This window comes from Phaenicophaeus curvirostris, chromosome 6 (assembly GCF_032191515.1).
Source record: "Phaenicophaeus curvirostris isolate KB17595 chromosome 6, BPBGC_Pcur_1.0, whole genome shotgun sequence".
Classification (NCBI taxonomy): domain Eukaryota; kingdom Metazoa; phylum Chordata; class Aves; order Cuculiformes; family Cuculidae; genus Phaenicophaeus; species Phaenicophaeus curvirostris.
Window position 1 is genome coordinate 59,586,543 of NC_091397.1, and position 23,941 is coordinate 59,610,483.

General features: G+C 35.1%; 1 protein-coding gene across 8 annotated transcripts in view; it reads left to right on the top strand.

Moving 5' to 3' along the window:
* The window catches only part of DGKB (diacylglycerol kinase beta), a 408,380-nt gene that overhangs the window by 168,653 nt on the left and 215,786 nt on the right, over positions 1–23,941 (top strand). For all 8 annotated transcript variants that reach the window (XM_069860357.1, XM_069860356.1, XM_069860359.1 and 5 more), the window contains 7 exons: positions 436–485; positions 1,787–1,861; positions 2,366–2,485; positions 12,173–12,290; positions 15,018–15,106; positions 15,187–15,303; positions 19,478–19,576. In XM_069860357.1, the coding sequence (XP_069716458.1) occupies positions 436–485; positions 1,787–1,861; positions 2,366–2,485; positions 12,173–12,290; positions 15,018–15,106; positions 15,187–15,303; positions 19,478–19,576 (668 nt within the window). The remainder of the gene's footprint in view (positions 1–435; positions 486–1,786; positions 1,862–2,365; positions 2,486–12,172; positions 12,291–15,017; positions 15,107–15,186; positions 15,304–19,477; positions 19,577–23,941) is intronic.

The window sequence follows — 23,941 nt, forward strand, 5'->3', positions numbered from 1 at the left end:
ATAGAATCATAGAATTGTTTAGTATAGAAAGGACCTTTTAAGATCATCAAGTCAACTGTAAACATAGCACTGCGAAATCTACCACTAAAGCATTACATCTACCCATCTTTTAAATACCTCCAGGGATGGTGGCTCACTGTTTCCCTGGGCAGCCTGTTCCAATGCTTGACAACCGTTTCAGTGAAGTATTTTTTCCTGATGTCTGGTCTAAACTTCCCCTGGTGTAACTTAAGGGCATTTAATCTTCTTCTGTTACTTATTACTTAGGAGAAGAGTCCAAACACCTGCCTTGCTACAGCGTTCTTTCAGATAAATGTTACAGGTCCAAAGATACAGGCTTGGTTGGTTTGTGTTTTTGTTTTTTTCTTTAATAAAATAATGTTATTACTATGGTTTCTAACTGAGTTTTCTTCTCTTTTTTTGTTTCCTTTTTAGTTATGTTTCGCTTATATGATACAGATGGGAATGGATACCTCGATAGCTCGGTAATGATACTTAATTGTAAGAGTACGTCATAATGGCATGCCTATACAAAACTACATCAAACCAAATCAAGTTTATATTTATCCTGAGTTAATAGAAGCAAGATAAACTGTAGTTGATAAAGTCACCTAGTTTGGAATTAATTCTTGAGTTTTCTTTTCCATGAAGCTGCTGCTTATACAGCTGTATAGATTTTCAAATGCTGACGCTGCTATGATGGAATCCTATTCTATAGTCTCCTGATTTTAAATCATGTTACTGTAGGGGATATCTTAATATGATTCCTAGAATTCTAGTATGCTGCTGGAAGATGTGTATGAAATCGCAACTTTTAAAGATTACATTAAAAAGGGAAAGTGTGAGAGTCACACAATTTTAAGTCTATGGAGTGATGTCAGAACATCCACATTGTTATTAAGAATGGGGGAACAGCATTACAGACAAGGTTTTGAGGAGTAACCCAACCACATGTTTGAAGGAAAATCAGAAATATAGCAAACATTTAAAAATGGTAACCATTATTTTCCTGTTAACAGGAAAAAGCATTCTTTTTTAGTTCCCCCAACCTTTGTATATCCCTGAAGTAAGATTGCATACAGTGAATTGGTAAAAAAAGGAGGTGATTCCCATAAGTCACAGGGGAATAGGGAAGCCGTGGAGTTATCAAGCAAATACTGTATCATAGTATTAGGCAATACAAAATATTAATTAGAAAACTAGTGCATAATAAATACACATGAGAATTCAGAGTGATTCTAGATGAGAGTTTGAGCATGTTTACAAAACAAGTTGAATATGCAAAGCACTAGTGATCAAGCAAAGTTACAAGGCTATAATGGTAAGAAAATATCTCTGTATTAGTTTATGCTGTCCACTTTATATCTTATTTCCATTAGAAAGTTGTGAATATACAATTGCTGTCAAAAAAAATAGTTCGTTAGGAGTCTGAAATTTAAAGGACCTTACATCATTATATCACAGATTGGACTTCAGAAACCAGGAAACCAGTGCCTGAATGATCAACTAAGATGGAAGAATCTATTACTACTTTCAACCTGGAGGTTGTCCATTGGTTGTGGGACTGTATTTCACCTCTTTGCATGCTTTGCAGCCCATGTCTGATGTTTTCCTAGTGAAGCGAATTCACCGAAGAGTGGACAGCTTCCAGTGTAATGGATGTTTCCGTAGGAACATTGATGAAACAGTGTCACTGAATGCAATGTGTTAGAAGTATAAGGTTCTTGCAGTAGAATTTGTCTTTAGAATATTGCATTAAATATTGTCATTCTTCTTTCATCTGCAGGAGCTGGAAAACATCATTGCTCAAATGATGCATGTTGCAGAATACCTTGAATGGGATGTTACCGAATTGAATCCAGTAAGCATCCATTTTATCACAACTTTTTTATGTCGCTATTTCATCATTTTGTGATACTTCATGTCAATATGTGATTCTATGTGTTAGTAAGATAGAAGTAGTAATAGTCTGTGCTCCACTATGACACTGTCAGTACTTTTATGAGTCTTCCTGTTCACTGAAACATTCTTGCTACAGTTTATGGCTTTTCTTCAGTCCATGTAGTAATTAACATTTATAACATGACTGATTTGTCTCTGGAAAGTTCTTCAAATTAACTACTCCTTATTTATGTTGTACATGGTGAGAGCACAAGATGATACAGCTTGATTTGGGAGCTTTAGGTGATAATAAAATGTGAATAGGAACATGACACTTCATTTTCTGACTTGACAGTAGTCATTCTAATACAGGTGCCATACAAATAATATCCTTAGTTTTTGCATGTGGATGAGGAAATTGGCGATCTGCATATCTGCTGTCTTAGAATATTGAATTTATGAGATTTTTCATTAAACTGTGTAGATCCTCCATGAAATGATGGAAGAAATTGATTATGATCATGATGGCACTGTTTCTCTAGAAGAGTGGATCCAAGGAGGAATGACAACAATCCCGCTTTTGGTCCTCCTTGGGTTAGAGAATGTAAGTACTAATGTTAGAGTACCAAGTTTCTGCTTGTATGTCAGCTCTGGCCCTCAGGTTGTTTTCTCTGTGGCCTGTATGAAAAATGGCTTTGCTTTTCCTTACTATGGCTGAATGGCATGCAAAGAACAGAAGCTGCATCTCTGAAATCATAGGTGCATTAGCATGCTTGAAGGAACACCAAAGAGCCATCTCTGGAGCCAAAAGCTGCAAAAAGCTGATTAGTTTGTGCTGTTAACAGCATATTGTTAATTCCTAGCTGCAGTACTATCTGTTAAGAAGGTTTTACTGCCCATATGTGTGTTTCAGCTGTCCTGGAGCAGAGTTTAGGTTTCTCAGCATGGTGTTGTGTTGTGCAGTCTAACCATATTGAGTCATAGAACAATCTAAGTTGGAAGGAACTTCTGGAGATCATCTGGTCCAACCTCTTATTTAATGCAGGGCCCTAGATTAAGTTATACAGGGCCCTGTCAAACCCAGCCCTGAGTAATTCCAGGGTTTCCACCAGTTCTGCAGGCAACCTCTCCTGATGTTAACTGTTCTCAAGGGAAAGAGTTTTTTTCCTTGCGTGCAGATGGAATTTCTTCTGCAGCAATTATTGCCCATTGGCTCCTGTCCTGTCATGCTACATCCCTGTGAAGATAGTTCTTCTGTCTCTGTGACTACCTTAACTATGCTATGTAAACTATGCTAAGTAGCCATATCAAAGAGAACATTTACACCAAAGGATAAGGCATTAGGAAAGACGAGCTTATATTCAGTGCATTTATAACTTCACATTAAAAATAAGACAGATGTAATATGATCAGTTTTATACCAGTTCAACACAGCTGTTCTAACACTGGCATGTTGCCAGTGCCACCTGCTGTCCTGAGTTTGAGCTAATTTTCAGCACATGGATCAGCATATGTTTCAGATGCTTTTCTGTTATGTGAGAGAAAACATTTTTATTTAATTCTATTCTGAAGTCCTTTTCAGATATTGAGGTGAAATAATAAATAATATATTTACTTTCCTGTTTACTGCTACAGCCTAGACTGAGGTAGTTGCTCTATGGTATTTTGTTTTCACAAAAAATGGTGAGGCTGAGACCTTCCATAGCAGAATATGCAATAGAACAGTGCATTTAGATCTAAAATTCTTGCAAAATCTTATTTATCATATTACCAACTAAATATCTGAATTGAAGATAACTTTCTGTACGTTTGGATCACTGTAAATACTAATTACCTAATTCTCCATGTGTGACTGTGTAACAATATTACATGACTTCCCTGCCATCAGGCAACATATATTTTTCAGGCTACATTCCATTATTTCTACAGAATTACTCTAAGCAAAGAGCAGCAAATGCTCTCAAGAAATCAGTATAGCAGGTAACTGGTAGTTTCAGGACAGATTTTTCTTTTGTGACAGGTAACGTAGTTTTTTTCAGCATCTACACTTCATTCTTTATAAATTTAAAACTTAAGTTCCATCATAAATTAATGCAGACCCTTCTGTACAGATCTATTTTCATATTAAAGCAAAAGCTATGTAATTAGAATCTATATAAATGTATGTTATCAGACATTTTATACTTTTGATTATTTTTACTAGTTATTAGATAATTTATCTTGCTGTGTGCAGCTTTACTATGGAAATACTAAAAAACAGTGATCAAAATTCTGTAGGCTGCTGTCAGTGTGGGTTGGTGTTTCTGTCATCAAGGAACACTGCGTTTCTTGTGTTGAAAAGACATAAATGTACAGTTGGGAAAAAATGTTCTAGTGGCACGCAAGATATGTTTTTGACCAATAAGCATAGTGTTATTAGTTGAAAGTTGGAGTAAAGTGGATGGAGTGGCTTTTAATGCTTGTTTAGGATTTTACTTTTCTGCGAATTAAGTCCACTACATACAGAACTGTATAAATTGAATTGCTGGTCATTTGTTAACAATTTACTAGGAAGTGGCACCGTCTTCTATGAGGGCTTTCACTTTTTTTTTTTTCATATTCAAAAGTGCTCTTGAGTTTTCAAACTATTTGCATAACATGTAGAAACAAGCCAGACTCTTAAATTTTCCATCAAAGCAGCAAAAAGTTCCTACTTCTATTTATACACGGTTCTAAATGATCAAATCCAAGTGTATTTTAGGACACTGAAAAGTTATAGCAAGAAAGTTAACTCTTTAATGCCTGTCCATCATTATTTGTATAAATTGGTAGCATGATTTTGATGGTTTACAGTATCTAATGTATTACCCAAGTTCTTCATTCAGCACATCATTCCCAGTAGTGGAATACTGTTATTTCCTTTCGTATCCTGTCATTAGATATTGAAAACCCAACTTCCCAGAACCCTACTTTCTGACTGTTTGGTTTTTTTTTCTCTCTTTATAGTTATCATAATGAAAAGCAAGATAAGAGCTTTTGGACTCATTAATCAAATAATAAAATTCTGGTATCTGAAATTTTTCCACAGGCTGATTTGTATATGAAAATAAAGGGAGTAACCTACTGGATTATGCTGCTTAGACATCTCATGGTAGTCTTCTCATGTTGAAAACAGGCAAAGAAACACCTAAAACAACGAATTGATTTTCTCACTTTCTTCTAACTCTAGCTAACTGCACTTTGGCTCTTTGCTGAATTCAGGCAGTGATGACATTTTAAATACAAGAGATCAATTTCAGAGCTTGTTCATTATTTTTTGAAAAATATTATATGAGTGAAATCTTTAATTTGCTTTTGACTGGGGGATAGAGTTGGTCCATAACTTGATGTAGTATACTTAACTCTTGTGTAGAGTTTGTACAAACAATGCAAAAGTCTCACCTAGTTTAATTAGTTGTGCTAATTTCAGTGAAGCTACAAAAATTTATTTTAGGAGAAGATTTGCCGTAGTGCCTTCATAATTCAGCTACATTGTTTGTGCATTATCTTTAGTTTCCTTTAAGAGCTATACAGAAAGGTCTGGTATCAAGTAAAGGTTTTATATTTACTTTTAGACCTTTCAATCAGTTTTTTTTTACATGCTACATTAGATGCTTTCATTACAATAATCAAAAAAACCCAAAGAAGTATTTAAGTGAAATATGGATATATATAATACAAAAAAGGAAAGAATGAACAACTTACTCATTATAAATACAAGGGCTGAAACAGTTTAATCTCTCACAGGTTTGTGGTCTTTGCCTTCTGACTTCATCAGTAATGCCTTTGTGAAAGACACAGGAATATCAGGTTGCTATTACAAATACTAGCTAGCCAGCTTTTGCCAAATTAAAAAAAAAATAACAATGAAATTTGGCTGACTTTCCTTCTGGTCTGCCTCTCTCTGCCCCACCTCTTCCCTTTTCCTGGACTTCCATGAAACTCCTACTGCCCTCTCAAATTTAGTTGAAAATACCAAATCAATTTAAAATTTGCTGGAGCGGTTTAGAGTCATGGAGCTAAAAGGACTAACAGCATAATTAAGTCTCATTTATCTATGGGGTCAATGTATATACCCAGTTTATCTTACTGTTTTTTATCCTTTCCTTTTGCTCCTAAAGCTTGAGATTAGAGTTGCTATAAAGGTGGAACTTAGAATCACAGACAGTTGTCTCGGGAATTGTTTCAGGGCAGAAACCACCAATTTTTATTTTGTTGCTTTTTTCAAGACAATTGGTATGCTAAACAGATTATTTCATTAAAAGGTAAGGAATTTAAATAAGAACTTGATTGGTTCTTATTCTGTAGGGGTACTGTGATGCACATACTGTTTGTACATTTGTTTTGAAAGAAAGGACCTTGGAATTGTCTGTGTGTACAATCTGTTTGTCTTGGATGATTACACTTTTTCTGCTTAGCAGTGGCTGAATCTGCTTTGTACCACACCTGCTGAAGCCTTTGTGTTTAACACCCAGAATTCTTACTCTGAGCTATTTAGTTGTGCCTGTCATGGATGTTGTTCAAAAAAATTCTATCATGAAAAGTGAGAATTTAATGGGAAAAAAATTAGGTAACTATAGAGGAAATTGTTACTTATATGATGCAATTTTTAATAATAAATGTATGAGGCAGAGTTTTTTGGTAAATGTCACACTTCAGTCTGCAATTTCCACAGTTCTCCTCAACTTTCCAAATATTTTTTTGCTTCTTAAGACAGTTGCCTGTGGAAACACATATTTGACAGGCATGCCTCTGCATTACTCCTTCTGATTGATAATTACACTTTGGGGAGGTGTTCTATTGCACAGTGCTGGTCACTAGGCCGTTTATTCTACTCCTTCATGGTATAAAACTTGAAGTCTGGGCTTTTTATTTTTTTCTGCATTAATCAAAGTTAATAAAAGTATAGTTTGAGAGTTACTGCATTGACTATCCTAGTGTTATTCGTAATCTTCTGTGTAATGTGGGTACAGGAAGATGCTTAATGACCATTTACTCATAAGAGAGTTACTGCATTGACTATCCTAGTGTTATTCAAAATCTTCTGTGTAATGTGGGTACAGGAAGATGCTTAATGACCATTTACTCATAAGATTTTTTTGTCAGTCTTGAATATTCTTTTCATCTCTTCCCTGGGAATTCTTCACTTGCGTAGTATTTTCCTCCCTGTCCTGATAAAAGAACTGGATTTCTGTTCTAAAGTAATTCCATGCTAGGTATTTTGGTGTCACCTTTCTTGTAACAGATCATTGCTATCACCTCTGCCAGTGGTTGTATAAAAGGTAAGTATAAACAGCCAGTTCCCAAGTGCTTAGTTTTTAAAAAATCCCTTGGGAGAGGCAAGTAATTTCTCCCTCCTTATTGGTCACTAGGTGTCAGGGTTGCACTGTAGTTGGTGCCGTATCGGTGCTGAAAAGCTGCTCCAAGGCGAGAGAAAAATTGAACCACAGTAAATGCTTTGTAACATCATCGATAATCTGAAACTAGGCCACTATAACTTTCTTTTAAATCCCTTATTGTAATTTTCAACCCATTTCACCTGCTAAATCAAGGTAAATCTCCATGAGACACACACACATATGTTTGTGTTGAAGTGTGACTATGCTTCAATTAAATCAGAAGGAAATACATTTGGTTTTGGACCCTCAAGTAGCAAATATTATGCTATTACACTCAAACAATTTAAGAGATAACTATATTTTAACCTTTTTGGTTAAATTTGGGATGGAATGCTCGAGCATGAATCCACAGGTGGGAAACACTGCTTCTGGTACTGTATATTATATTATTGTTGATTTACTTTTTGAGCTCTGAGTATGTGGAAGCAGAACCAAACTGGGGACTTGCAAACATTTGCTAGTCTGGTATGGGATTTGTTGCACCATGAGGGGACCCTCTCAGGCTTCAAATGACTCTTCAATACCTCAGCAGTTTGGTAGAGATGAATTTCTTCCATTCATGGGCAATCTGGCCTTTTATTTTCCCCAACATAATTTTTATGAAGCCTGGCGGGTGAGTTTTATAAAAGGATGAAGTTCAATGAGCTGTGTGCTATTTCCTTAAGTGCAGAGGGGAAACCCAAGCCCCTGCTGGAAGAAAGTTCATTTTACTTGGTGCCACCTCCTTAGCAGCTGGGAATCAGGTTCCCCCAGTGATCAGGGGGGCTCTGTCACCACTGTCTTTTTGTGGTGTTGCCAGCAGAGGGGGTGATGTTAAACTTAGTGTGATTTCATAGCAGGAGCTGCTAAAAAAGCGCACATCTCTTTTTTTGCCTGGCACTGCTGTCTACTTTTATGCTGTGCTAGCTCCCACTTCTTTGCAGGAAGCTTGCAAATGCCATTCCTTCCTGCATTCCTGCCTTTCCTTTTGCCTGTAGCTTAGTAAAAGCCCAGGAGAAGTCAGGACTAACTCTAATCTGTTCTGTGTATAAGGTGTAAAATACGTAGTATTTCATGCAGCTATAAAATTTACGATTATTTGTATTTAATATGTATTTTCTGTAACATTTCTGTTTCTGCAGATGATGGGTCAGTTTAGGGACAGGGAGATATGGTAGTGTGGCTAATTATGAAGCTTGTTTAACAAATGAATTTCCCTCCTGTGCTCCCTTTTCTGTGGGGTCATTTTCTTATATGTGTATTAATGTTAAGCATTTCTGGATGATCAGGAGAGTGTGTCGATGAAGACTCCTTTCTCCAGCACACACAGAGATGCACACAAAATATGTTGGAAGTTAAAAGTGTCTATTGAATGAGGTTACTCCCTCACCACTTGAACCAGAACTTAGACCCCTCCTCTCCCCAAACCAAATGGAACAAAACCAAACCTCACTTTAATTCTTTGCTGAAAGCCAGGAAAGGAATATAGAACTTAACAGTATTTGTATTAAAAGGAGGTGCTATGTGGTTTAATGAACACTCTTCTTGCCTTCCCACTGACTGAACAATACTTCATCAGTCATAAAAATGTCTTCAAGTCATATAAATATGGATTATAAAATGAAATTAATTATAAATTAAATGAAAACAATAGTAGGCAGTGAAATAATAACTTAGCAGACTCACTAACATCCTTCTCCCTTGGTTGCTTGTTACTGATTCTTCTCATAGAAGACGACTGAGCCTGTTGGTGTTTCAGACACTCGGTAGCTGTTGTAAGAGGGAACACTTGCTAGAATTAAAATTGATCAGTGATTTCATTACCTTTTTTATGTCCCAGAATCTTGAGTTTTGAGCTTGAAACCTTAAAATCTCCTTGGCTGCCTTTATGTACAAATACCTAAAAAGCTTAAGTAAGTTAATATTAAACCAAATTAGGGGTGTTTAGCTAAATTCTGTGAATGCATAAAATTTTCCACTAATTCTAAGGCTGGTTCTTTCATGGTTGACTTGCCTTTTAAGATCAGGTCCTTTTGGTGATCAAATCATGGTAGAAGGGTCAAGACCATAACTGGAGAGAACTGTTGTTAACAAAATAAATGTTACTATTGTCATTATGTGCTAAAGTCTGCATATGGCATATGGAGGCTTCATTTTCAGTGATGCATAATGAACTGAGGAAGAGGTTTTTACTGTACCTGCCTTGCTTTGAGATCTTCTTAATGACTATTTGTTTTTAAACTCTCTCAGGATATGGAAGCAAAATGAGTGAATGTCAGTAAATGCACTGATGTGTTAGAATTGTGGATTTTAGTCATACTTAAAGACTAACATTGAGCAGGCTTTGTTTCACATTATGTCTTTTTTTTTCTTGGCAGTGTTTTAAAAAGTTATGTGCATGCATAATCATATGCAGCACTTTATTGCTTATTTTTGGCAGTGCATAAGAGCAAAAATTTAATTTGCTATTTTCCAAAAGTGCATTGTGTTTATGTAATGGATTTGCATCAGTTGCAGTCTGTAACACAGTTAACTGTTTTAATTGGCAGAACACCCACATCAAGACTTGTTTGTTTTTCTGATAAGGAAAATGCCAGCTAAGTTAGTTCCATATGTTCTGTTCAACTAAGAAGCGACATATTCACATGTAATGGCCATTCTTTAAAAATAAAATGAAAAAGTAACACAAAACTAATGTGGAAGAGGGGCAAGTTTATGCATAATTATGACATTTTATTAATTTTCAGAAATAGTAAGTGTTTTGTTAAGGAAAGCTGGTCTGCTTCCTTTTTAAGTGCTTGTGGTTTATGACTATCTGTTGGTGACCCGAGCCAGGCTAAAATGAACATGTACATTACTGTTTTCTTCTCAGGATTTACACGGTCTCTAATGTCTAGTGAATGTCTGCTTTCAGGAGACCTGAAATTCATATACTGTGTTCTAGTTTAAGAATACTATAAAAATGTGTGGAATGTGGTAGTAAGATGGAAAGAAAAATAGAAGTTACAGAGCTCCATTTAATGAAATACATCCTCTTCAGCTGCCAGTCATGAAGGAGCTTGAGAGGCTTCTAGCACACCACAGCTGCAGAATCTATTTCTGCTTCTTCAGGGTAAATTGGAAAACTTCCACACTCTCTGCTAGCCTGAGAATCCCACAATAGGCAACTGCTCTGCTCTTTCTGCAGAAAGAGGACCCTGACATTGCCCAGCTGTCAGAAATGGCATTTGAACTCCTGCTGATAGTACTGGGGGAACTCCACTTGGTCTCTGATCCTGATATCTCATTAGAGAAAGATTTCAGTTTATATTTGTTTTGAGGCAATTTATAGGAATTATTCAAAGTTGTGTTCTGGGTAGCATCTGGGGTTGAGCAAAACTTTCTTAATTTCTTGAATGCTGATTTTCATTCAGGATTTTTTTTTCCCCCACAAGGATGAAGAAATCTTCATAATTTTTTACTTGTCGTTAATGGCTAACTCTTAGAACAGAGCAATACTGATTTTTAAGGCCATAAATCAATGCACTATGTGCTAATACAGGACAAAACCGAATCATTACTAAAAATTATGTCTACTGACTTACATTGACAGTCATTAGCAGTGAAAAACCATCATATGATTGAACATCTAGTCAGGAATATTGTGTACACACAGTGACAAAGATTTTTGCAGTTTGATTTAAAAAGATGCGAAACTGGATGAGAATCAATTGTTGATGTGGCTTCTGAGAACCAGAAGTTGATGTAGCTTCCTTTAGCCTCGTAACTATTTCCTTTTGGTAATGAAATGACCAAGAAGACCGTAGTGTTTCACTAGCATGCAATGGAAAATCAAACCACTATGAGCCATCCAGATGAGAGACATGAACTATCTTTGCTACATTGGATGATATATTTGTTAAAAAAAAAAAGAAAAAATCAAGTGATATTACATTAGGTTAATCAATTTCTTTTAAATCAAAACATTTAGTGACTGCAAAAAGGAAAAAGCCTGATGGCTACACTTGCCAAGAAGCCTGGAGTTTACAGAATTAATTTGACACCTGTACCAAATGCACATAATTTTAAAAGCCTTCTAATCACAGTCAGGTCTTAGAGTGATTCCATTCAGAAAGAAGAGAATCATGCAACTGAAAGCTTACTTTCTTAAACATAAGTAGTTTCATGATATTTTAGTTGTACGTGACTTACATGGGCTTCTGAGTTGTGTGTGACAATCAGTAGATGATTCTATTCATGCAAGATTTGAATACAGTGCTGCAGCTAACTGAACAATGAGGGCTTAAATGTAAGGAATTCAATTTTTAGAGAAGAGATCTAGGATGTAAACCTCACCCTTAAATGCTTTTTAATAGACTATTGGCAGTAGATTAACATAAAATTAAAGCTGGCAGTAGGTATTATTGTGCTGTGGTTAGATTTCCGACTTCACATATGTTGATGAATGTCCCTAATTCTAAGGATCATTAAGATTATCTATATAGGTTTTAAAAAATCCTTTCCATTGTTCGTTTTAGGGAGTTTCATCTTCTAACTTGCAGCACTTTAATTTTTAGACTTAGTCTGGAACAAATTTTGGTTAGTTTTAATACTAGTTAAAATTTTAATGTTAGCCTAGATTTACTGCTAGCGTTGTGTTACAGTGGTGACAGCAGCCTGGTGGGTTTTTTGAGTCGTTTTTGAAACACGTGGATGTCCATGAGCTTCTGAAGAATTTTTTATTATATCATTGCCTGTGTATTTAGAATGATTACACTGTGATCTGGTGCAGAGTATTAAACAAAGTAACAGCTTGTCTTTTACGTTCTTCAGTCAATCTCCGATTTTTATTGGCACTTATATATTTCATTGTTTATTTTATTAAGTGAAATCTGTTCATTTTATGTCCTGTGCAGAATGTGAAAGATGATGGGCAGCATGTATGGAGACTGAAACACTTTAACAAGCCAGCCTACTGTAATCTTTGTTTGAACATGCTAATCGGAGTAGGCAAGCAAGGTCTCTGCTGTTCTTGTGAGTATAAGCATTTCCACGTCCATTTGCATACAAGTCGCTTTGCTGAAATGTTGCTCTTGCTGCAAGGCGAGGAACTAGTAGCACCTCAGTGCAACTCATTGCCAGCACAGTGATGTCTCCCCCTTTGTCTTCTATGCTTGAGTGCTCAAGGTTCCGTGTTTAATTTTTCAGAATATGGAACCTTCAAAATCATTGAGGAAGTTTTGTGTATTATAATAACTCTCAATGTTAGTTACCTTTTGAAATCTGCCTCTTTTTTAAACTTTTATTTTATTTTAACAACTATCATGCTTAAAGTTCAACCTTATATTTTTGTTATTTGTGTTTTTTATTTATTAATAATTTTTCGTATTCTTTAAGTATCAACTTGACTAGCATCTAAGTCCCATATTCCTTTATTTAAATTTTGCACAGAATTCATGTTTTGTAACCTGAGAAGGTCCCAGTTTCCCAGAAATCAAGTTTTTGTAACGCTTCTACATTTTTGCATGTCTGCTTAACTTGTAATTATAAATCTCAGTCCTGCCATCCTTTCACTTATTAACTGATGATAGATTTTAAGGTAAAGGAATGCAGAAAAACTGCTGCACCATATTTCACCTTTGTTAGACTATTAGATGCAGTTACTACAGTTCAGTTCCTTGACTTACATCTATGTATCTCTTGATAATCTGTACTTGACCAGCTTATAACCTGTATCTTGATACACAAAATCGTGCCGAAAGATACCTCATCTCTGTTTGAATGTTTCAAGAGATGGATGATCCATATCTTTCTTTTGTAGTGTGTTCCAATGATTGATCATCTTTTCTTAACAAAGACCTATTTTCTGATTTGAATATGTCTGGTAGATGGTTCCTGTTATGCCCTGCTCCATTAGATTAATGAGATCTTCAGTACCCACTGTATTTTTCTCATGATGGTGTCGAGTCACCTTTCATTGTTCTTTTTGATAAATTAATCAGTTTCTTAGTGTAACTTACTTTCTTCATTTTTGGTGTGAATGATAGCCCATCACAGCTGATTAGGACCTTTCTGCCTGTAAAGTTCTATTGATTTAATTTGAGATAAGTCTGAATGAGGATTTGGGATTTGGCCATTTCTCCCTCCTCTGTAGGCCACAGATCTCTTTAAAACATAATGCAAATGTAAATCCTCCATAACATAATTTCATTCACAGTACTATGGAATGAGAGAGAAACGTTTACTAGAATCCTGACGAATAGAAATTGCATAACTTCAGATTAATAAATGCCGATGATGCTAACTGGGATTTATATATATATATATAATGCAAATTGACTGTTAGATCTTGAAATCTTACATTCTTTAATGTTCTTCTATGTTAGACTGAAGTAAATGATCCTTGTGAGGGAATATAATCATCAAAGATGATCTGAGGGCTGGAGCACCTTCCATGTAAGGACAGGCTGAGAGAGTTGGGCTTGTTCAGCCTGGAGGAGAGAAGGCTCCAAGAAGATTTTATAGCGACCTTCCAGTACCTGAAAGAAGCTACAAGAAAGCTGGAGAGGGACTATTGATAAAGGCTTGTGGTGATAGGGCAAGGGGGAGCGGGTATAAGCTGGAGAGGGGCCGATACCCCAGGGTATCTGAAAAACATCCACATGTTCTTTTCAGTTTTGTCATGCAGCAAGGGGCATGAGTCTGCTTACAAAACTGCTTCCTTATCTTACTAAGTTTTCTTTCTCCAGTATATTTTCAAAGCATCGCTATAGATTTCATTATTTGCATTTTAGATTGTGTGGGAGGAAAAAAAAAAAAAAGAAACTGCAGGGGGTCTCACCATCCCTCCATGGTCCAATCAACAATGTTACTCCCTGCAGTTTGTCTGATTAATGGCTGCGCCTCCCACTGGGTTTGTGTAATAGGTGCAAGCAAGGTGTTTAGAAGTACTTTGTGCTTAATTGCTCTCGAGGTCAAAAGCGTGAGACACACACCATGCAGGGAGAAATTAATTCTCAGTTTTTAATAGTTGACTTTACTGAATGCAGGTACAAGCTGTAGCATTATTTCCTCATCTAGGCAGAGTTGTATAGTTGAAGTCAGGAGAGTTTTGCTTTGTACATTTGCATTTGTTTTCTAAATGCATCTAGCATGATCCAGATACAGACGTGGTCAGCAATGGTAGTTACCTACAACTGGTGTGGATTAGGAAAAGAAAAGGCTTCTCATGAGGTGGTAGTTGGGGAAGTAAGAGTTAAAGCCAGGGTGATTACTTGCAATGCATGAAAATAATTGCTATCAGAAAATGGACTAATCGGCCATTTAGGATTTATAAATCAATAGAAGGAACAACATAAACTCATCGGCTTTTATTTTTGTGCTTGCCAGCTGCTGTCATGCATACAGTTTGAAAAATATAGATATCTTTTTACTAGCAACTGACACCAAACCATTTGGCAGTCATCAATTTGTCTTTAATATTTTTGTCATTTGGGAATTATTGTGAAAAAAATTTAGTGAGCTCTGATTTAATTAAGCATTTCCTGTTATGCAATGATAGTGCATTCTTGGATTTCTCACTTGCATAATATTTCCTGTTCTAATTGGCCTTTTGTATTCCATGGAAAAAGCAATCTAGTTTGAGTTTTTGTTGACTGATTGGATTGATTATATAGAGATGGCATGCTGGTTATTTGTTTCATAAAAATGGAGTCAGAAATATCAGTGCCTTAACATGTATTAATGTGTTTCTTTTTCCAGTTTGCAAGTATACAGTCCATGAACGCTGTGTCTCAAGAGCTCCTGCATCTTGCATCAAAACCTATGTGAAGTCCAAAAAGAATACTGATGTAAGTTTAGGGCAGCGTTAACTTTGCCATGTACATGTTACTTTAGTAACTCGATGTATATCCACACTTTTCTTTTGCAGGTAATGCACCATTTCTGGGTAGAAGGAAACTGTCCAACAAAATGTGATAAGTGTCACAAAACTATAAAATGTTACCAAGGCTTGACTGGACTTCACTGTGTTTGGTGTCAGATCACAGTGAGTATACTATAGCAAAACCTTTAGTACAGGTTAGAGAGACAAAAATCTGCATACCTTTTTTTATAGTGTCATAATTCAAAAGGTCTCATCCAGTTTTCTCGTAAGGAATGAATAGTATGTGTTTAAGAAATAAGTAAAAAGTATTGGTAGGAGTCCATAATTGTTGCAAGCGAATATGCTTAAAGCTGTACTCTACTTCAAGACAATATAAAAATGGAAATAAACCAGATCATTCTAAAGAGCAGAGTTCCCAATCTACATTGTAGAAAGATGATAAAAGATTTTTCACTATTGCGAAAAGTCGAGGTCACTGTGACACTAGGGCAAAATACTGATTTGTGGCGTACTGACAAGAAGATGAAATTGAGGACGTCTTATAGGATACAGTGATTTCAAATGTCTGGCAATAATAGCAGAGACATCTTGATAATATACTAATCTGTGCACCAAGTCTAATATATACAACTTTTGTGTACTCCTTATTCAGCAGGAACCGATAACTGGAACTAATGACATTCAAGGAACACTGCTCTTGTAAGAGAGATCTTCATGCTAGAAGGAGCAATGCCAGTATTTCTGCTTCTAGCCAGGGCAAGATTTAAATCTAAATGGGGAGAGATTTAACCTTCTAGGGTTTTTGCTTTTTTGCTGATATCATTATTATTATTATTGTTGTTGTTATGGAACAGCAGTTGTTTGTTCGGTGTTTTAAATAATATGAGACTGAGGCGTTAGTGAATGGTTTTCTTTTAGCACACAAGTTTGGATGTTTTATGACATATTTTCCTAACACAAGAAGACAAAATATGAAACATCATCAAAGAAAATAGATCCAGGATACATTGAATGATAAGCTGTTATGATTACTTAAAACTCAATGTTTTAGAAGAAAGCAAATATGTAGTCCAGATTGCTGTCAAAATTTGGATAATTTCTGTAGAGAATGAAACACCCAATCCAAAATTTTTGCATGCAGATAATTAAATTTAGGCTCTGGGTATCTCTGTTTAGGTAGATAAATAAGAATTTTCTGCTCTAGATAAACTTGTGTTTATATTGGTGTAATGTGTATATAATTCCAGAAATGCATAATATTTAAGGCTCTTTGTTGAAGTCAAAGGAAGCTGCAAGTTCTATAGCTCCTCAGAAAAATTATTTTCCCATTTTTTTTCAAGTGAATCTGGGCCAGATTCATAAGGGCCTTTTACTTCTTGAAGGTACACATTAAGATTTAGAGGCCTTCCATAAGAGCTGAGATTCACTGAGGAAATGCCAAGGAATGCTTTGCCATTGAAATCACTGTGAAGGAAGAGACTAATTTATTTTGAAAATATCTTAGATGCTTGTGTACATATTTAAAAGCTTAAATATCTATCAAAATTTCAAGTAAAATTGGCCTGTGTTATTTTGAAAATGTTGACACTAATGCTAGTTTACAGTTGCATTTCCATCTATAATTTAAAGATTTTTGTTTTCTGTAAAAGTAATGTATTTTCAGAATAAATTTATCTTTAATATTTTAATTTTTTTATTTAATTTTTAGGGTTTAGCTATACATTAGACACATAAGTGAAAAAGTATTTTTAATGTTTTGAAAATGCTGCAAATTATGTTATTCAGTCTCCTATTCACTTTTCTTGTAATTCTGTATATTCTATATATTCTATTGCAGTGTTTTTCTTTGCTAATAGTAATAACTTTATTACTAAAAAACCCCCATTATTTCCAATTTCTAACAGACTCATGATTTTTGAATAGATATTTTGAAATAATATAGTGATCATCACATCCTTCATACATTTTCAACTCCTTGTACAACACCACATTTAGGTTTTGTGGCTGACATATTTGTGTAATGTAAGAGGATGCTAGTTAATATGCAGCTAATTCTGAGCCTCATATAAGACATATTTTAAATATGTTTTACAAATTAATAGCATCACTTCTAATGTCAAATCACTGAATCAAATCCTGAAAATTAGAAATGTTTTTTCACTAAGGAGGTTTATTAGACTGAGTTCTCGGCCAGGCCCATGATTCCTCCTTCTATACACTCACTAGTTCTCTACCAGAGTCTTACAAAAGACTTTTCTTAGTTTTCTCTTCAGCAAATACGTTTTTTACTACTTGCAGTCATCTGATTATGAGCGAGGTAGTATTCTAAAGGAGCTAAGTTTGGGATAAGGGAATTTGGGGGAAATGTATTTAAAATCTGCTAAACCATTTTCTTGTGAAGAGATGCATATTATTTTATTTCATTGTGTCAAAGTGTTATTTTCATTAAAGTTATGTATCTTCTACCATTGCTGTTGTCTACTATGTGCCAATTCTGTTGTCAAAGATCAGCAGAAACTAATAAGAAGATTAAGCAATTTTTTTTCATAGATAAGTTTGCATGCCATGGAGTAGAAAAGCTGCTAATTACCGCTGAACGTGTGAAGATACTTTTATTTGATGTAACGTGGCATGGTGTGCATTAATTATGGTACAAGTAGCCTTACCACTGAGTCAGAGAATTAGCATGACAAATGACTTAGATTACAGGGCTACCAAAATACCCTCACAATACGGCTTTAATACTCAAGAATAAATCGAAACTCGTTAGACCTTTATTTTCTGTTGCTAAGAAACTGCCTGAAAAGGTAACTTTGCAGTATAAATGAATATGGACAAGGCTAATATTAGGTGCAATTCAGTTCAAAATGCAGAAATGTTATGTCAACATTAACTGTACCAGACAACTTTATGAAGGCCATATTACTGGTAAAGCTTCTATACATCAGCAACTGGTACAATTTTATTGTAATTTTGGTAGAGTTCATATTGACATAGTTAAATCATCTAAGGGAAACTGAATCAGTCATTGGAAAAATATGATTTACAGATACAGACATTGTACTACGGATTTTCTAGCAGCTATTGAATCTGTTGAACTAATGCTGTATACTGCCTACAAAACTAGTTAAATCACTTCTTAAATGATTTTTACTTCAGAATTTTTGGTACTTATTATGCCAATTATTTTCCTTCATATCTTCTCTAAAAGTGAAATAATCATCTCTATGGGAAATTCATGTATTAATTGAAGAACTTAATGCACGGTTTATTGAATCAATGCAGAAATAATAAACTTCCACCAAATTTCAAAATATAAAGTTGTATTTTATTGTGGCTATCTCTAATAATATTGTGAAGTATACCAGTTAAATATGAGTGCTTTGCATGATCTGGGCACACAACTTTGCCTTTTTATTGTGTGGCTGGATGCATCTGTTGGAATATTCTGTTTGGAGACATTTGAATTGAGTTAAATCTCAAGAACAAGAACCCTTGGTTGCTGATGCAAAATATTTCAATAAATATGTCATTATTTGTTGGCATTTTACGTTGCTGTTATGTGAAAGGTTTTTCCTTCCACCTTTTTATCAATATGAAAGTAAGCCAATGCTCCTTACAGCCAGCAGACCTTGAGGATATTCTTTCCCTGTTCTCAGAGTAGAACTCTTCTTGTTGCTTTCAGGAAAACTGGATAAATGTTAAGAATAAAATAGAAAAAGAGGAGTAATTCAGGAGCCTTGGAGGTCAGTGGAAGCCTGAAGCTTTGATTCAATCAAGACCAAAATTTCCACAGTATAACTTAAAGTTCTTAGATATCCCTACATTATTCTCATATAGTTCATATATATTTTCGATATTGCAGCATCACAACTGAGTTGGTAGTGACTTCATCAGCTTCAGGTAGGAAGCAGAGTTATGCCAATAATACCAAAGGCTGCCCTGAATTACCCTAGATTGCCCACAAGTAGTAGAACAGAAGTTCTTGACTCAGTGCAAGAAGCTGTCTTCTAAAGTGAAGGTTTTGATCACAAATAATTACTATGCTGATGTTACTGTATTGCTATGCAATGTTCTCATTTTGTGTGCTGGACCACATGCTCAATTTTCAAACTGGAAAATACTTTGTTGCACTGTTCTTTGCTTCAATATAAATTCTTTGGTTTTGTCAATCCTAAGAGGCTCTCCACTGCAGTGTTTTATTTTCCTTGTGGTACTCTAGTAGTAATGGAATTAATATATCATATCTAAACTCACCCCATTCTAGGATGCCTATTTTCTTAGACTGTGGTAGTAAGATGTCTAAGTTGAATCTTCATTTTGTGTCTTCCCATAGTTGCATAACAAATGTGCTTCACACCTAAAACCTGAATGTGACTGTGGACCTTTGAAGGACCATATTTTACCACCCACATCAATCTGCCCAGTAGTATTGGTGAGTTGTCCATATACTTATTTCAGATCTAATCCTCTGTCATAGGTAATGGCTAAAACGATGCCATACTCAGACAAAAAGCCGGAGGACTTTTTAAGTTCACAGAACTGTGTGAACCTTAAACACAGCGGGTGATCCTGACTGATGAGTTTATAGGCACAAGTGTGCTTTGTCCTCTGCATGTTGCATTCTTTGTCATGTGAGAAAGAACTTTCTGTAGAGCATATTATAACTGAAGCTGACTCAGGTTTTATCACTTACTCAGGTTGTACTTACCAGAAACTGTATAGGCAGAACTCTTGTACGTTTTACATCTTTTATAGATCCAGCTTCCCAGAATAATGAAGTTATTCTTATGGGCAGTTTTTGCTTGGGATGCATATTATATATCTGCAATGCTGAGGTCTCTGATCTAAGCCGGAGGTTACCTAGAATGATGACACTGGTCTTGCAGTAAGCTATGCATCAACATTATGCTGTATTTTATTCTGCAGTAGTGGACAGTAAATTTCTCTTGTCCATGAAAACAATAACTCAGTTCAATGAAAATAAAAATGCTTGCTATGTGTAGGTTGTATAGAAAAGGGCTGAGCAGTTTATAATGAAAAAAGAGCTTTGGAATTAACTTACGTATTCATGTATTAAACTGGATGTTTTATGCCGCTGAAAGTCATAGCATCATCGCATTCATAACAGAACAGATGCGTGTGGTCCTCTGACTTTAAATACATTTTGTAATTAGTGTAAGAAATTCTTGAATTTAAGGCAAAATGACTTATGGCAGAGAGGAAAACCAAGAAACTATGCCTTCTAAGGTCAAACCTGTTTCTGATCATTAAGAATTATAGTCATGCCTGCTGTAAATTACTTGTTTTCTGATTAATCCTTTTTGGCTGTTTGTTTATAAATCTGCTAAGGGATGGATGCTAGACTTTGGCCCTCTGCTTGGCTAAACTGGGACTATTCCATTGCTGTCAGTGAAGGTAAAGCAATGGAAAGCTGGCTTTAACATTTGTGAGGTATTTTTCACTGTTTATGAGAAGTTAAGAGTAGTTTTATAGTAATAGTATTTTGATACTACGTGGTCATGTTCTGAATAGTAATTATAAAATATGATTTTAAGTTTGTTGGATGATTACATTCTGCATTACATTATTTAATTTTCAGGATTTTAGATCATACTTTAGAAGTTAACATATAGAAATAGTGATATTCTTATTGGACTGCTTTTGTTTTATTGTTATTTATTGTTTGCCATCCTTGTAAACTGAATAAAGCCTTAGCATGAAATTTCATCTGTGATTCTGTTTGTGTAACTCCATTTTCTTTTCAGGAGAGGAAGAGCTATAGAGGAATTAAGATTTTCATTCCACAATTGGAGTTTAATTAAGTTGTTTAGAGGATATATAGAACCACTCTAGAGTCAGATCACCCTTGAATAGGTTTGTTTTCTCTGCAAGTTTCGAAGCCATAAACACAAGTAATTATGTTTTCTTGTATCAGGATCATGTTTCAGTATTACATACTAACAGTGTAACATAAAACATGTATTTCAGCACACTGTATATTGTTAGGGAAGAAAAGTATGTTTTACTATGACTTAACAGGAACTTTATAATTTCATAGTATATTTGTTCATCTCGTAGTTTCTTAAAAAAACGCATGAAAATCCTGAGCATGCTTATGTTACAGATAATACATCAGTGACCTAGCTAATAGGAGTTCCTCCTAGAAATGATTTGTTATAGTATGCATATTATTTATCTTAGTATTTTTTTTTATTAGTTTCTCCCATTTCCTGTTACGGGGTTTCTTTTTGAGAAACATAGTCCTTCAGTGTATGTGAAACCATAAGTCTCAATAGTGACAGCAAAACTAGTGAATATATCCACGTCAAAACTGCCTAAAGATACAATAGTAACTGTATGTGTTAGTAGAAATCATGTGTTCAGACATACCAAATCTGATATAATTGACAATGGAAGGATGTGTTTCACCTAGAACACATATTTAGCTTCAGTGATCTGCTGAGAGATAATATTATTGCAATGCTACATATATGTAGAATGCAAAGAAAAGCAGATAACTGTTTGCACACAACACTTTCTGTGTTAGGTTTATCCTTGAGTATTTTGAGGTATCAGAGAAGAACATATCTCCTTTTCCCATAGAATAAGTTGCAGGAGTTGTGGGAAAACAGCAAGCTGAAAAATCTTGTATCTTTGGTATCCCAAAAGTTTTAGCCCTTCCTTCCATCTGTAACTTTGGAAGTCCAGACTTCTTCCAGAATGCAGTCAGAGCTCATCTCAAACCAAAGTGCCTTCTCATAAGTTTTCCTTCAAGAGTACAGACAGTACTCCCTTCCAATCTTTTCTCTTCCGTGAACTAAGGACATTCATATTTTTACCTTTATCTAGCATGTCTCATTTCTTCAGTTCTTGCAATGTGCAACCTTGACTCATAAAGAGTCAAGATATAGAGATTTGTTTTCATAAGTTGCATTTCACAGCACCATGTATTATACTAGAGCTGCCAAACTCACCTCTTGGCTGTGATTTGTTGTGCAAGTCCATATCCTCTCAGTTTTTCCATTTCCTAAATATCCATTGACATTCCAAATGACTGCTGCAACTGTGACGAAGAAATAACAAAACTACTCTTCCTAATAGTAATATCGCAAAGGGTGAGATTTCTCTTCCCTTAAACATAGCATAGCCATGTCAGCTCATGTGACTGTTCTAAATTACTTATTTAGTGTCTATTTAGACACAAGAAAGACTCCTCTAAAATACAGTGAATGGCATGATCCTCCCATACTGTCTTTTAATGGCTGTAGAGAGAACGCAAATGCCAGGTCATCTGAAGTTTGAGCCGTTGGTCTAAGTTAAATAAGAGGGCTCCCATCTTCAAAACTGCCCAAAATGGGACTTGTCAAATGTTATTCCCAAATATTCATATTTCAGCTACTTTCTCAGCTGAAAAAGAAACCATGGGGAAACTCATGTGGTTGGTACTGTGTACGTGGTGGAAGCATCACGTATATGTCTAGATTCGATGTAAAGATTTTCTGTATCTCACTGAGAAACTTTTAAATGTTTTAATAAAACATAGTCTGTCAACTTTAACACTAGACCTCATTACTTTTCTGTTTACAAGGCTTGTTGTGCAGTGAAGTTTTTTGTTCAAGTTAAATGAGTTTTGTTATAAACTGTGTGCAGATCTCGAGTGATAGTCTTTTAAGAGATGCCAGATACACTTTAAAGTTACCGTCTTTTATTTTGGTAACGTTTTAATTAATTCATACTGATTGGATAAATGTACATTGAGACTTGTTTCCTAATGAGGGCACATTTAGAGGAAAGGTTTTGCATCATTCTGATATCCTGTGGGTAATTATATTCTAATTATGTGGTGGGGGGAAAAAGTCTATAACTCAGTGCTGATATTGTTCATTGGACCCAATTAATTACATGCACATAATGAAAGTTCATGATAAGGTTGACTGGCAGCGAGTTTAAAAATCTTTAACTCAATTGAATCCTAGCCTACCAAGAGTATAGAATTAGATCATAACCAGGTTAAAAAAAAGGGTATTGGAATGAGATGAGCGAGTAGTGAAGAAAAAAGACTGGTCTCTCCTTATGATGCTGCATTGGTCCCTTGGCCCCTTTATAAGAAAGGAAAAAATGCTAACATGCATTTTTGGTGTCCTCATTTCATACCTTCCTTTACTTTGCTGTGTTTATTGATGAACACTTAGGATCTTCTAGCTTGTATTTATGTTTGTTAGAAAATAATTAGATTTTTCTATTTCCCACCAAAATAGATATGGCCTTGAGTAATGACTAATCAACAAATAAAAGCCTATTATTTAACAAATAAATATGTATTTCTAATGCCTGATGATTTTGGTTCTCCTGTCATTTGAGTTTTACAATGAATTATTTTTTTCCTTAATTGCGAACATTGGTTTTGAAAACTATAATGAAAATTGTTAATCGTGGAATAAAAAGAAAATTATGGAGTAAATTGTGAAACATAAGGTACCGTGATTACTGTGTGAGCATTACTACATAGCAGTTATCACTGTCTCCATAGTAACCAGTTTATTTCAAAGGGGGAGGGTCTGGTATAATACTGAAGACAAGAAGTGAAATAAATAAAATTTAAAATTGGATATGTTGCCTTGTGTTCAATTTTCAACTTAATTGTTCATCATTTTTGTTCAACAATTGTTCAACAAATTGTTCATCAGGATGAAAAGTTTGGAACAACTCACTTTTTGTTTTTTTAATGAATGAATTTGCCTTTTGTCTAGTGAAGTTGCTTATAAATTTTTTAGTATAAAACCGTTTAAGCAATAGT